At 43.9% G+C, this 14,714-nt stretch overlaps 1 protein-coding gene across 4 annotated transcripts in view; it reads left to right on the top strand.

The window, feature by feature from the left end:
• The first annotated feature begins 334 nt into the window (after positions 1-334).
• Positions 335-14,714, top strand: part of LOC138746998 (protein shisa-9-like) — a 209,837-nt gene continuing 195,457 nt past the window's right edge. For 3 of the 4 annotated variants that reach the window (XR_011347226.1, XR_011347225.1, XM_069905813.1), the window contains exon 1: positions 335-1,477. Coding sequence is in view for 2 of the 4 variants with exons in the window: in XM_069905813.1 (XP_069761914.1) it covers positions 951-1,477 (527 nt within the window). In the remaining 2 variants the exon portion in view is untranslated. The remainder of the gene's footprint in view (positions 1,478-14,714) is intronic. The other variant, XM_069905814.1, reaches the window with a different exon arrangement.

The raw sequence follows: 14,714 nt of genomic DNA, 5'->3' as shown, positions 1-14,714 counted from the left end.
AATTGATCAGTAGCAATTAAAGCCCCGGAACTGTGCCTGAAGCTTAAATCCCAAGCTTGGTGTTATCATTTTTATTGTTTACAATCTTGTCTAAAAGTGGCGGAAGGAGGTCGGACCCACCTTCTCAGCCTCCTTGAGCGTTGATCTAAATATAATAGGAACTATAAATTAAAAGATTCGCTTTTATTTAAAATTAGAACACGACACTTCGTCTTTAACATCCTGTCTAAATATTGATGGTTCATGTAAATTTAACCCTATTCCCATCAAATAGGCATTGCCCCTTTAATTCCCAGTCCCTTGAGCTTCATTCGCCGGGCTGTAACTGGGAGGACCATAGTTAGTGAGTTACTCGGTGCCGTTCCTAGCCCACGTTAAAGCCGCAGAGGTGTCTGAGTCTGGTTCACGGAGTGAATTCAACCCGAGCCGAATGAAGAAGTTAACCTGACCGGGGGAACAAACCCCGAAGCGGAGCTGTCAAAGGGTCTGTCGATTTTTTTAAAAAGCCTTAGGGACGCGATGAGTGTTGTAACTTTAAGGCGAGAAGGTCCATCAAATCGCAGTGATCCGCTGTAACCCGTCGCTCGCGGCTTGGGGATGTGTCGCGGCCATCAGTTCTCATCGCATTCCCAGTTCTCCTGGAGTCCGGCTTTGCCTCATCCGGAGTCTGACAGCCAGCAGCAGTGGATGGCACCTGAAGCGAGTGCAAGGGAGAACGGGGAGCCGGACGGTGTCACCGAGAAGGCGAGGGGCTGAGTTAGCGGGCAGCTCTTCGGTCCCAAGCCTCCATCCCCACGTGTGATCAATCTGGAAGCCCGGAGCCACCCGTAACTTGAGAAGCCTTCTGTCCGCCCACCTCACCGGGCTGGGATGCGGCGTTCACACCTGCTCGGCGACAGAGACGCCTGAACACCCCCCACCCCCTGCCGACCTCCGCTTCGCTTCAGAGAATGATGCGCCTCCGTCTAATGCGCTACTTGTTGCTGGACCTGTTGGGCTTGTGGTGCCCGATGCTAGACTGCATGGCCCAGGGCAAGACCGGCCAGCAGCTGGGGGGCATTGTGGTGGTCTCCGGCCAGAACACCTCGAAAGAACCGGGGGCCCCCGAGATGCCACCGAAACCTGACCGGTGCCGGGGCTATTACGATGTAATGGGTCAGTTCGATCCAGCTTTCAACTGCAACACCAGTATCTACCAATACTGCTGTGGGACATGTGGCTACAGATACTGCTGCCAGTTCAAAGAGTCCAAGTTAGATCAAAGCATTTGCTCCAACTACGACACGCCGAACTGGGCGAATGCGAGCAAATTCCCTCAGAGACCAGACGAAAGTACGTTCGATCACGCCAGAGATAAGACTAACTTAATCGTTTATTTCATTTGCGGCGTTGTGGCGATCATGGTCCTGGTGGGGATTTTCACCAAACTCGGTCTGGAGAAATCGCAGAGACCTCAGCGAGAACTCAATGTCACCAGGTAAGGAGCTTGCCGGTTTCCTTCCACCCCTAACCCCCTCCCTCCTCCAACCCCTCCCCTAAACCCTCTCCAACCCCTCCTCCCCATCCACTTTCTCACCCCCACTCCCCTAAACCCCCTCCCCAACCCCTCTCTCCTGAAACTCCTCCCCATCCCCTCTCCAACCTTGCTGCAAGGTGCGTAGGGATTTGACACCGTCGCCTCCGCCCGTCAATGAACAAGGATGGGGTGAATAGGGGTCTATTCTGTACAAATTGACAAAGTCACAGTGTGCAGGAACAATGGGAAGGGTTGATGGTGTGCTCAGGCTTACTTCAGCAGGCCGCGCCACTGAGTTACCCTCGACTCGCTTAATGCGATGGGGTTTGGTATGCAAGATATTGTACTTTGGATAATAGCTGGGTACGCTGGATGTTTTCGGTGTATAGATACAAACGGCGTGTAGAGATGTGCTTTTAAAAAATTTTTAAACTTGCTATAACGGGAATACCTTTGGAAAGCGTAACAAGATGGATTCGGTTAAATTCAAGTTGTTTAGCTGAATCAACTTTTTAACTCCACCCCCCCCCCCTTGCTTCAAACAATTGGTATTCTTGCCTTGAAAGGCGCAGCGAACCTGTTGCTCAAACGCAGGCAGCGGGTCGACACCGGCTTCGACACATCAGCAAAGCCCTTTGTTGAAGTAGCCTTCGTTTCTTAGCTACAATATACCCTTTGTTTTTTTTTAAAAAAACGTTTCTGCGACAGCGGGGACGCCTCCAATTAATTGTAGTTGACGCATTTTCCACGACTTTTGGGGTTTCTGGATGTTCACCATCGTGGCAGCCGCTTCACCGTGCAAAGCGCTTGCGAAATCCTTGCTATTTGCCAGCGTCACCTCTCTGTCTAACACGGGCAGCAATGGAATAACATATAAAATGCTCGTGTCCTCATTTCCCAGGGAGTTGTCTTTCCCATGGAATCACAGGACATGATTTCCTAAAACAAAAGCACTAAGTGAGTCGCTAATTTAAAGTATAAAGATCTCCAGTTGACCGAGAACTGTCTTGTTTTCAAATATAATATATACATGAACGCTTCCACCAGCGTTGTCTCGCTCCATCCTCAACATTCATTGGAGCGACTTCATCCCTAACATCGAAGTACTCGAGATGGCAGAGGCCGACAGCATCGAGTCCACGCTGCTGAAGATTCAACTGCGCTGGATGGGTCACGTCTCCAGAATGGAGGACCATCGCCTTCCCAAGATCGTGTTATATGGCGAGCTCTCCACTGGCCACCGAGACAGAGGTGCACCAAAGAAGAGGTACAAGGACTGCCTAAAGAAAGCTCTTGGTGCCTGCCCCATTGACCATCACCAGTGGGCTGATCTCGGCTCAAACGTGCATGTTGGCGCCTCACAGTTCAGTGGGCAGCAACCTCCTTTGAAGAAGACCGCAGAGCCCACCTCACTGACAAAAGAGGAAAACCCAAGCCCAACCAACCAATTTTCCCTTGCAACCGCTGCAACGTGGACATTACCCCTCCATAAATCTTGTCCACGAAGCCAAGCCAAAGAATATACATGATACATTGTAATAATGTCCGAAACATCCTTTCCAGAGCATGACCTTAAAGTGAGATGAAAGGTGAAATCAGCGATTGAAAGATTAAGAACAACACCGAGCAGTTCTTTTGTTCGGTGAAATGTCTTTGAATCCCAACTGAAATCGGGGTTAATGATGAGTTTGTTGTCATATACATTGTATATGACATTGTATCTGGACACAGGAGCAGAAACGCGGATCAGTTTGCACCTGGTTGGAATGGCAGCGCTGGATCTCCGGACCAAGTTGACAGCCACTTTCTTACTCAGTAAAGTTACCAACTGCAGGTCTGAGACCGCCAATGCTTCGTAACGCGCACAACTTGGGCATGTGTCCTTGGAAACGGCGGTGGGATTGGCGAAAGGCCCAGTCCCTGCACCCAAACACGCGTGCCTCCCAGGTCAGATTCACTCCGCCTGCGGACGCGATGCTGCTGTCCCAGCAGATGGGCGATTCGAGGCGGAGCGCTGCCTGAGGCAGCCGCTGACCCAAGCCGGTCAACTGCTCGAGTCTCCACGGATTTATTGGGGGATCGCCGGGAAGTGGAGTTGGCTCGCGGGACCTACATTCCTCTTGAAGCCAGAACGTCGTTTATCAGAGAAAGGGCAAAACAAAACGGTAGTTTCTCACATTTCGCCTCCAACACTGTCCGACTTTCCCTTGACCATAAGAAGCAATTCCAGCCGATATTGCCCCTTTGCTCCGAGAGGGATCCAAAAAAAAAAATCCTCCTTCAGGTTCCTTAGATTATTTTGGAGTCATCATTTTACATTTTGTCTCATAATCCATTTCATCTGTTGGTCGCACTTAGTGGAGAGCCCATCGTGGCAGCACGCAACGTTTCGGACTGAACCTCGTGTCTTCTCCGATAGAATGGATTCCAATGAAGAATCAGAAGTGGAGAAGTCAAACTTCCAAATTTAGTGCGGCAAGGTCCGCCGTTCCAAGGAAACTTAGACACTGGTGGCGGGAACAGAACTTGCAGTCTTTGGCTGACGCTACACCATCTTGCACTCCATTGGTAACCCACAAAATTAAACCATTCCACAAACGTCGTCCACTAGATGGTGTCTATGTGCTAATCTTTGAGATGTAACTTTTGTAATAATAACGAACCCCAGTTTCTCGTTACTTACTAAGCAATCTAACGTGGGGCATTTGAACCTTCATGGTAAAATATCTGCTGAGTATTGGGTTCAACTTGCAGTGTGTTGAATTTCAAGTCAAGTTTATTGAAACAGTGTTCACCCGTCCTTGGTGCAAACAATGCAGGACAAGTAGTATTTCATCTATACAAATAAACAAATGGTGTTTCATGAATATGAGAGACTTGGATGGTTAGGACTAGCAGTTCCTGTGGTCGTTGAGCATTTTCACTGCCCGTGGAAGAAGCTGTCCCCCGGTTGGTTGTGGCATACCGTGTCGGGAGCAGAAAGTGAACTAGGCTCCAACTCATTGCTTGGGTGCAGATGTGGTTTATTGCAAATTATTTCTCCTGAGTGTCTAATGCCTTCCCAGCATGGTGTACTCTCCCAATGACACATCCTAACTTCTCCCACTCCATTTATAATTTCTTAATGGGCGATGCAACGTTACATTAAATATAAATGGCCTACATTCTCTGTTCTAAGAAATATTGCAAGGATAGTCTGTAGCCGCTTTCAGGTGGCCAGAATACCCGACTGTAAAGCCGCCTATTCTATCCCAATGCGGCTATCAGGTGGTCACCTGAAAGTGGACAGCCCGACCAGGAGGAGCACTTACCTAACCCTCCTTGGGTTGGTATATTCTCCAGCTTGGAGAATCCCCCGTTGCACCTGAAAGCAGCAGTGGGACTATGGCCACAATCCACAGGAGCCGGCATTCACTCCGACGTGGCTCTCCTTCATCAGGCGCATTATCTGCTTCCATTTCAAATTCCATTTTGCTTTGTGGATCCTTGGGATTGCTTATGAACAAAGTAAAATGGAATTTGTACATTCTAACAAATCACTCTGGGAAAATTGTCCATTTGTGTCTGGTAACACAAAGTTCACCTCAACTCTCACCATGTGAATTGCAGTTTTGTTCTTGATCTCTTATAAGGTGTAATCTGCATGCTAGAGTTAGGTGCCATTTGAACTAATTAATTTTGACATTTTCTGAAGGGTTGTAAAATCAATTAAGAACAATTTAAATTATAATCCTGGTAGAACATTTTTGTTCTGCCTTTTGAGCTTCTGATTGTCTTTCCAAGATTCACTCTCACATTCCTTGCCATTGGGTGATTTTCTACATTCTTGGACATCTTGCTGTCTTCTTTTGCAATATGCGGTCACTGGATGCTCGTTCTTTTTTGATATTGCCGTCCTCATCATGTTCTGTGGGTCCTTGGTGAATCTCGTCATAATATGTCTGAGCAATTGACAACTCTGCATATAGTCTTCTTCCACTTTATCGAGTTTCCAACCTCTAGTCTCTTGATATTTGATGTTTACAATTGAATGAGTTAGAAATGTAAAAAAGAGGAAACAGAAGCAGGAGTCGGGTATTCAGTCCTTGGAGCTTGTGGCATCATTCAATATGTTTGGGTATGATCGGACATGTTCAGATTCAGATGATTTCAGATTTATTGTCAGAGTAAGTACATGACATCACGTGTGCCCCTGAGATTCTTTTTTTTGTGCAGATGAGGCGGAATTACCACATATTGGTAATGTAAAAATAAACAAATAGGTCATTTCCTCTTTCTTCCTATATCCCTTGATTCATTCAAGATTCATTAATCTATCTAGCTCCTTGAATATGTTGAAAACTTTGTAGCACTCTCTCTCAAATCAAGAGACCAAAATTGCACACAGAACTCCAGGTGGGTTTGCTCCAGGACTCTCAGGATTGCAGCAAGATATCCTTGTTCTTGTAATCTTGCCAATGGCTTTCTTCAGTGTTTGCTGCACTTGAATGCTTTTAATGAGTGGAGTGCAATGACTTCCATGCATTCATTGTCTTCTCACCCAAATGTTTACAATGCATCACAGTCTCTTTGCATTCTCCTCCCTGCTTGTGTTCACCCCACCTCCTCAGTTTTGTGTTCTCTGAAAACTTGGAAAAGTTCTATCGAATTCCCAGATAATTAATATATATTTTGGACAGGTGGGGACCAATTTCTGATCACTCAGTAGTATTAGCACTCCAGAAGTCACAGCGCGCCACATGGCAAAAGGCCCATTTAACCTTAATGTCTGTTTCTTGTTCATCAACTCATTCTTAGTCCAAGCAAGTTTGTAACCCCACGTGCTGTAATTTTTTGCATGGACCTCTTTCAGAGGGTCCAATCTGAAGCCCAAATACTGATCCATCCTTGTATTTGTTAATTTTTTTAAAATTAATTTTTGTTTAAAAATTTAGACATACAGCACTGTAACAGACTAATTCAGCCCTACGAGTCCATGCTTCCCAATTCACACCCCATTAACCTATACCCCCAGTACGTTTCAAAGGGCGGGAGGAAACTGGAGCTCCCAGAGAAAACCCATGCAAACATGGGAGAATGTACAAACTCCTTCCAGACAGCGCTGGATTGGAACCCAGGTCAGTCTCGATCGCTGGCTCTGTCAAGTCATTGTGCTAATTGCTACACCAACTGCGTTAGTGCACAGAACTGCTGGAAAAACTCAGCAGGTCATGCAGCATCCATAGAAAGTTAAAAACTCTTTCCCCCCTGAGCCTTTCTTGAGAGTTGCCAAAAATCAGACAGATGCCTGAATAAAAGGTAGAAGGGGGAGGAGCACAGGCTAACAGGTAAGAGGTGCAAGTGGGAGGGTAGAAGGGAAAGAATCTCAGAAGTTTTGGGGAGAGAGGGTAGAGAGCCAAGAAAGACAGCTCTCTGATAGAAGGAAGGGAATCAGAGGAATCAAGGAAAAGGGAGGGACTGGGTGGGGGGGTGTTAATGGACATTGGAGGTCAATTTAAATGTTGACTGATTGGAGACTGCTAAGATGGAAGAGATGGAACATAAGGGCAGACATGTAAATGTAGCAATGGAGAGTGGTATTGATGTGGTTAGTCACAGGAAGGTCCTTGCTATTCTGGCAAACAGAGATACGGTGCTCAACAAAGCAATTTTGCAGTCTGTGTCCAGTCTCTTCAGTGTAGAGAAGGCAGTATTGGGAGCACTGATTGCAGTGAATGATCTCTACAGATTCACAAATGAAGTGTTGCTTCACTTGGAAGGATTGCTTGGAGAACTAAATAATGGTGAGTGAAGAGATGTAGGTGCGAGTGGGGTAGGTGAGGATGACAGGAATCCTGTCCTTGTTGCATCTTAGCGGGGGTGTGGTGGAAAATATCTGGAAACAGAGGAGAAGCAGTTGAGGACTGAGTTAATGGCAGTAGAAGGGAAGCCACGTTTTCTGTAGAAGAAGGACATCGCGGAAGCCCTGGAATGCAAGGCCTCATCCTTGGAGCAGATGCGACTGAGATGGAGGATTCAAGAGAAAAGAATAGAATTCTTACAGGAGATAGGGTGGGAAGAGGTGCTGTCACAGTAAATGGGAGTCAGAGGGTTTACAAAAGATATCTTTCTATATTTTGTCTCCCAAAATGGAGACTGGTTGAGAAAGGGGAGAGAGTTGACAGAGATGCACCAAGTGAATTTTAGCTATGGGTGGAAGTTGGCAGCAAAGTAGATAAGGTTGATGAGTTCATCTTGAGTGCAGAAGGCAGCACCAATGTAATCATCAATGTAGCAGAGAAAGAGTTGAGGATCCTTGCTTATGTTCCACGTAGCCAACAAAAAGATCCATGCAGGTAACCACAAATGTGGCGCATGAAAGTCTGCAGACACTGTGATTGTAGTAAAGATACAGAAATGCTGGAGGAACTCAGCAGATCATTCAGCATTCATAGGAGGTAAAGATATATTACTGACATTCCAGGCCTGAGCCCATCTTCCTTTGATTTGAAGAAAGTGAGATGAGTTAAAGGCCAAGTTAGTGAGAATGAGTGCAAGTTCTGGCATGTGAAGGATGATGGTGGTGGAGAGGGACTGGTTCGGTCTGTTATCGAGGAATAAGCAGAGCCTTGAGGGCTTCTTTTATGGGGGAATCTTGTTTACCACCAGTATATTTGTTCAGCGTTATTTCGTTTTCATAAACCCATGCTGACTTTATTCAATTCTGTTTTGTTATTAGATCTTTTCAAATCAACTGTAGCTTTTAACACACTACTTATATTTTGGTAACATTTTTAAATTCTTTTTTCTTTCCTCCTCTTTTAAATAATCTTTTTTATCTGTAGGGTCTGATCAAAAATATTGGAACATCATTACTAATGCATCAACTATTTTCAGGTCCAGGTCATTTAGTAATCAGGATCTAGATGATCCCAATACTAGACACATCTTCCCCTCTCTGCCTTCTATAGTGACCGTTCCCTCCATAAATTCCTCATGCACTCGCCCCTCCTCACCAATCGCCCCCTCACCTTCCCCTGTGGCTGCAGGAGGTACCACACTTGCAGCCACATCTCCTCCCTCACCACGGTCCAAAAAGGCCTTTCAAATGAAGCAACACTTCACTTGTGTATCCGCAGGGCTGATTTACTGCATCCAATGCTCCCTTTGTGGCCTCCTCTACATTGGAGAGATTGGATGCAGATTGGGAGATCGCTTCACTGAACATCTTTGCTGCATCCACACCAGTGACAGAGACCTCCCAGTGTCCAACCATTTCAGTCTGTGTCATGACCATGACCATGTCCATGACCTTATATAAGGTCCATGACCTTATATACTATCCCACCAGGTCCATCCGCAAAATGGAAGAACAACACATGATTTTCTGTCTGAGCACTCTCCAGCCTTATGGCATTAACATCTATTTTCTGGTTTTTGATAATCTCCTCTCCCCTCTCTTCCCCTGTCCAGTTCTCCTCCCTCCCTTCACCTAGCCATAACTCTTCCCTTTGATCGTTACTGTCCCCTCCCTCCCTTCTCCACCTATCACCCTCCTATCTTTGGAAATACACCTCGCCCCCTACTTTTTTGTTCAGACACCTGCCAACATTTTTCCATACCTTGATAAAGGGCTTAAGCCTGAAATATCAGTTACATATTTTCTCCTTTGCTATATAAAGGACTCTGTTTGACCAGCTGAGTTTCTCCAGCATTGTGTTTTTTACTTAATCCACAGTGTTTTACTTCAGAATTTATTGTCATGAACATGTCACAAAATTAATTGTTTTGGAGCAGTGCCACAGTGCCAACATTTACTGTATATAAACCTTAAAAATAAATAAAAATAGTGCAAGAGAAAGAAAAAATCAAAGTAAGGTAGCGCCTGTGGTTTATTATACATTCTGGAATCTGAGGGCAGAAGGGAAGGAGCTGTCCTTGTGCTGCTAGGTGTTCATCTTCAGACTCCTGTACCTTCTTCCTGATGGTAGCATAGTGAAGAGGATGGTGGTGGTGAGGGTCTTTGAGGATAGAGGGTGCTTTCTTAAGACAACACCTCTTGTAGATGTCCTCAATGGAGTGAAGACTGGTGCCCGGAATGTCGCAGGCTGAGTTAACAACCCTCTGAAGTTTTTCTTGTCCTGACTGTTGGGACCTCTGCACCAGCCAGAATTCCTTCCCTCTGTAGAGATTTTCGAGAGGCTTCGGTAAAATACCGAATCTCCTCAAACTCCTCAAAAAGTTTTGCCACTGCCCATTGGCGAGCCTTCTTTGCTATTGCATTGACGTGGAGGCTAAAACAGATCAACAGGTTGTTTGGTTTACTTCCACACAGCAAGCTTGATAGATGCAAGGAAGAAATATGTTCACTGCTGTGTTGATTTCCGTCTTCTTCATCCTTTCAAATTCTGGCTTCAGTTTCTGTTTGACAGCCATTGAAACATCTTGGAGCATGACCTGCTGGCTGCCCACTCTTAAATATTTTCCTCTGAGCTTTTCAGTTTCTTCAGTAACATCTGCAGGTTCATCAGGCAGCTGCTTCTCTTTGAGTGTAGAACTTGAATCTGAAGTAGCCAGTACTCATCAGCCTCTCTATCTATACTTCCATCAATCCCCTTCATTGGACTGCATCGAGACACAGATTGCATAAAGCACAAGGTACTCTGCTTTTACTTTCTGCTCTTTTGACTTTCTTTTTGTGTTTGCCTAGTGGTAAATCCATTGCATGGTTGTCAGTTTTTACCTTTTGTTTGGTCTCTTCATGCTTCTTTGCAAACATCTCAGGAAGGATAGTTTTTTTTTACACAGTAGGGGAAATTAAGGGATACGGGGAAAAAGCAGGTAGGTGAATATGATGAGTCTATCCTCATATCAGTCACGATCTCGACGGGCCGGATGACCTACTCCTGCTACTATTTCTGCAGTTTTTACGCTCTTCTGATATTACATGTTGTGTCACTATGTCCCTCGAACTGTCTTTGTCTTCCTTCTATCTCCACTGCATCAATGATCTATATGCGAACTTTCCCTCCTCTAAACTTTATCTTTTTTTCTCTGTCACATGAGAAAGAAGAAAGAAGCGTGCATATTAGAGAAAGCAGACCAAGGCTGCTTGTGTCCCCTCCCCCAAGATAGGTTGGATTTCCTGGTTTCTTATAAATCACATGGTTCCAGAGAAAATAGCCATTTGAACATTTATCTTAACAATGGTACAAACTGGATACATGCTATCTGTAAGGAGGTTATGAGAACTGGTTACACCCTATAAATGGAACCTTTGAATCTCACAACTGGTTGACAATGTCAGACAGGACTGATGGCTAGGCATGTGATGAACAGCTACAGGAGAAACTTCAGGTCTGAACCATAGGGAGATAAGACATTTGGACTAGACATAGTTCACAGGGGTCTTTGTGAAAAACAACCTTTGATAAAGATTGTGGGATAGAATATCTGTCCAAACATAGTTTACCTTGTTATTGCTTACTTGAAAAACATCTTCAGATAAGGACAAGATAGTTGACTCTGCTTCTTGCTTTGTTCCCACTTATCAAAAATTGTGTAACCTCCAGTCTTAAAAAAAAGGTAGTTGCACAATAGGACCACAAGGAGGTCACCCTGTATAAATATCCATGTCTCTGAGCACCAGGCAGACTTTCTTAAAAACCCCATTGCTTTTAATAAAGTAAATAAAATAGTGTTGAACTGTTGATACAGGTTCTGTTGTTTTATTGTGTCCTCCACACAGAATTTACTTCAAGAACAGATCAAATTCATAACTTTCAGTTCATCATACTTTCACTTGGTTATCTCACATGAGCTGCCACCAGCTTGTGAGACATTGTGAACTAGACTTATCCCTTTACTTTTTGTTTGTAGTTGACCTATTGGTCTTTCTCTATCAGCACTGCCCTGACAAATGAATTATTGCATTGGTAGCATCCTCTCCATAAGCTCCTTCTATCACACAGTTTGCCACAATTTTTGCAAACTTTAAACTGTTGCTGTTCTTTCTTTCGATGGTTCTGTTTGACCAAATGGACAGAATCATTGTTCACTATCCAACTCATCATCTCTGGCTTTGGACATGGAGAATTTAATGCACTTTGCAAATTTGAGCACACTTTGCCAGCTCTAAGCAAAGATGCTCCCTAATCCTGCATCTCCAACTGCAAATCAAATAACCTTCATATCTCTCTTGGTAAACTCTGTAGGCAATAACTCCCATTTAATGAGAAGCACATAAAATGCTAGAGGTCCAGGTAGCATCCATGGAAGGCAACATATAGTCAACATTTTGGATCAAAACCCTTTATCATAGATAGCAAGAAATGGCCAGAAACCTGAATAAAAGGGTAGGGGAGAGGGACACAGCCAAGCATGTCTGTCCATGGCCTATTGAGCTGCCAGGTTCAGTCCACACACAATTGGAGGAACAGCACCTTGTATTTCATCTTGGCCATTTCCAACCAGATGGCATCACATCAACCTTCAATTTCTGGTAAACTCTCAATTTATTTTCTCAGCTCTCTCCCCACTCCCCCCCTCCCCTCCACCAACTTGCAGTCCCTTATCTCTCTGGCCCCATTTCTCCTCTTTTCCTTCTCTTTCCCCTAACCATTCCTCTCTACCTAGCTGTTGCTCCACTTTCCTTCCTCCAGCTTTCCACCTCCTGCCTTTCTCTTATCAGAGTGCCTCTTTCTCCCATCATGTCCATTTTTCTATTTTTTCTCCCTCACCCGTGTTCACTTCAGCCTGTGGTGTCGTCCCCCCCCCCCCCCCTTTATACTCTCTGTTCCTAATGAAAGATTTTGGCCTGAAACGTCAACTATCTACTGCCCTTCCATGAATGCTGCCTGGCCTGCTGGGTTCCTCTAGCACTTTGTGTGATGCTTCAGTATTTGCAATCTCCTGTGAACTGCCATTCAATAATGCACATATTGAATACCTTCTCATCATTTGAAAAACTTGGAAAAGTCATTGCTTTTGTTTCCTTCTCTGTTAATAGCCACTGTCACTTCAGTATAGGACTGACATGTCCCTTTTCATTACTTCCATCATTTGACAAGTTACTCCTCTCAAGGTTACTGCTAAGGCACCTTTACCTTCTCCATTCTCCAACATGGAAGTCAAGGGTCTACAACTGAAGAAAATTAAATCTGAAGCCTATCATACAGGATCTTAGTGTGGTTTTATCTATCTCCTATCTGGCCACACAGCCATTGGAATTTATTTTAGCAGATAAATGCAAATCTGTTTTTTTAATCCTCACCATCTATCTTCTGCTGCAATCCAGGTGGGATTTCATAGTAGCACATCTGTATTTTTAAGCAAAATTGTATTTTAAAGTAATTACTGTGACATGTTTCAATTGTTTTCTTATATAATGTTGCATTATTCTGTCACCAGTAGCTTGTTCTTTCTTTGAATAAGTTTCCTTGTCACAATCAGTAGGTTCTTAGTGAGTTACATTATTAAATAGGTTTGAGCTATTTATAGGCCTGTCCTGTGCTCGTTCTCAGATCTCCGATTGCTCCATGCTTGATGCTTCTGGTTTTTGCGATACCAGAAGATTGTGCTGGATGATCTAGACATCATTTCACAGGTTGTTGATGAGGAATCAACAACGAAATGCACTTTAATTGCAGCCCACCTTGAATGGGATGATCTTGTGACATGGCTGAGAATCCACTGTTGTCTAATGCTTTCCCTCATTCTCCCCAACATGTCATTGATTTGATTCCTGATCAGCATATAGATTTCATTATCCAATCTGTTCTTTCACTCCTTTGCTCTCATTGTAACTTTTAGGAAGATCATTTCCAAATGTCTTTGTCCCTTTCCTCCTTCTGAGGTACGTCACATTCTTTTCATATAAAGACCAACAGAACTACTGTATATTACTCTTGCTCATGACAAATCGTTGTTATGTTTTAATCTCTTTGATCTACTCCAACCAATCACTGCTCTTTGCTAATATTTTAGATTTTCTTAGCAGGCCTTTTCATGGGGGAGAGAAAGTAGCTGATTTACCATTTCCAGCACTCACGTTTGTGGATGAAGGATCAAAGTCAACTTTAATATTTGCACATTCAATTGTCAATCCCAGAAATTTGACTGCTCTTTGAAAACTGATTATTCAAATTGATTCTTTCTGCTCCCATTTTCTTCAACACGTCAGGCTCAGATTGGATCTTTCCCTTTACTGGGAGGTTATCTGTCAGACATCCAGTCTCTTGGCAGACTTCCAGCTGCATTGACGTATGCTTTGGAAATGTTCTGAATTTGATGTAATGTTGTTACCAGAGCAGATTCTTTTGAAATATAAATTGGTCAAAATCGAGAATTGTTTTCTAATTATGAGGTGTTTTCCCCCATCTCCATTATTACTGAAGACAGACTGAGGGGACACCTCACCTTCGATCTCAACAAGTAAACATTTATAAACCTTGCTCCAATTCACAGAGCTTAAATTTGGGCTAATATCTCATAACTATTGGTATATTCTATTTTGCCCTTGGGTTATCCAGTTTCTCCATCCTGACACGTTATTGTCTCTGCTTGCTTCATATTGGAATTGAAAGCTTTATGGGAACTGATGCAAGAACGATCTTTAATCAGGCCTACTCTTGTTCTTGTGTGAGCTTTAAGGTGTTCACAAGATTAAGAAATTTGACTTTAAAGTCCGGATAAAAGTTCAAGATTTGTGTAACTGGATGCTTTTGGGCTCTGAAGCTCTGAAATGTTTGCTACACTTTTGATTGTGGTTGCGGATACATCACCTTTATCATAAAAACACAATTCTCTAGTTTATGTAGAATTTTACCTTGCATTTTAAAGTGTCCGCATGGGAGGTTAGTTAGGAAGGCTAAGTCCTTGGGTATTCATTTGGAGATAGTCAAATGGATTCAACAGTGGCTGGAAGGAAGGTGCCAGAGAGTAGTAGTAGTAGATAATTGTTTGTCAGGGTGGAGGCCAGTGACAAGTGGTGTACCTTAGGGTTTGGTATTAGGACCGTTGCTGTTTGTCGTATATATTAATGATCTGGAGGATGGGCGGTAAATTGGATTAGTAAATATGCAGATGATAGTAAAATAGGGGAAATTGTGGATGATGAAGAGAGTTTTCAAAGATTGCAGAGGGATTTAAACTGCTTAGAGGAGTGGGCAGAAAGATGGCAGATGGAGTTTAATGCTGATAAGTGTGAGGTGCTTCATTT

The sequence above is a fragment of the Narcine bancroftii genome, chromosome 12 (assembly GCF_036971445.1).
Source record: "Narcine bancroftii isolate sNarBan1 chromosome 12, sNarBan1.hap1, whole genome shotgun sequence".
Lineage (NCBI taxonomy): Eukaryota > Metazoa > Chordata > Chondrichthyes > Torpediniformes > Narcinidae > Narcine > Narcine bancroftii.
This window is presented reverse-complemented; position numbering and strand designations above follow the sequence as displayed.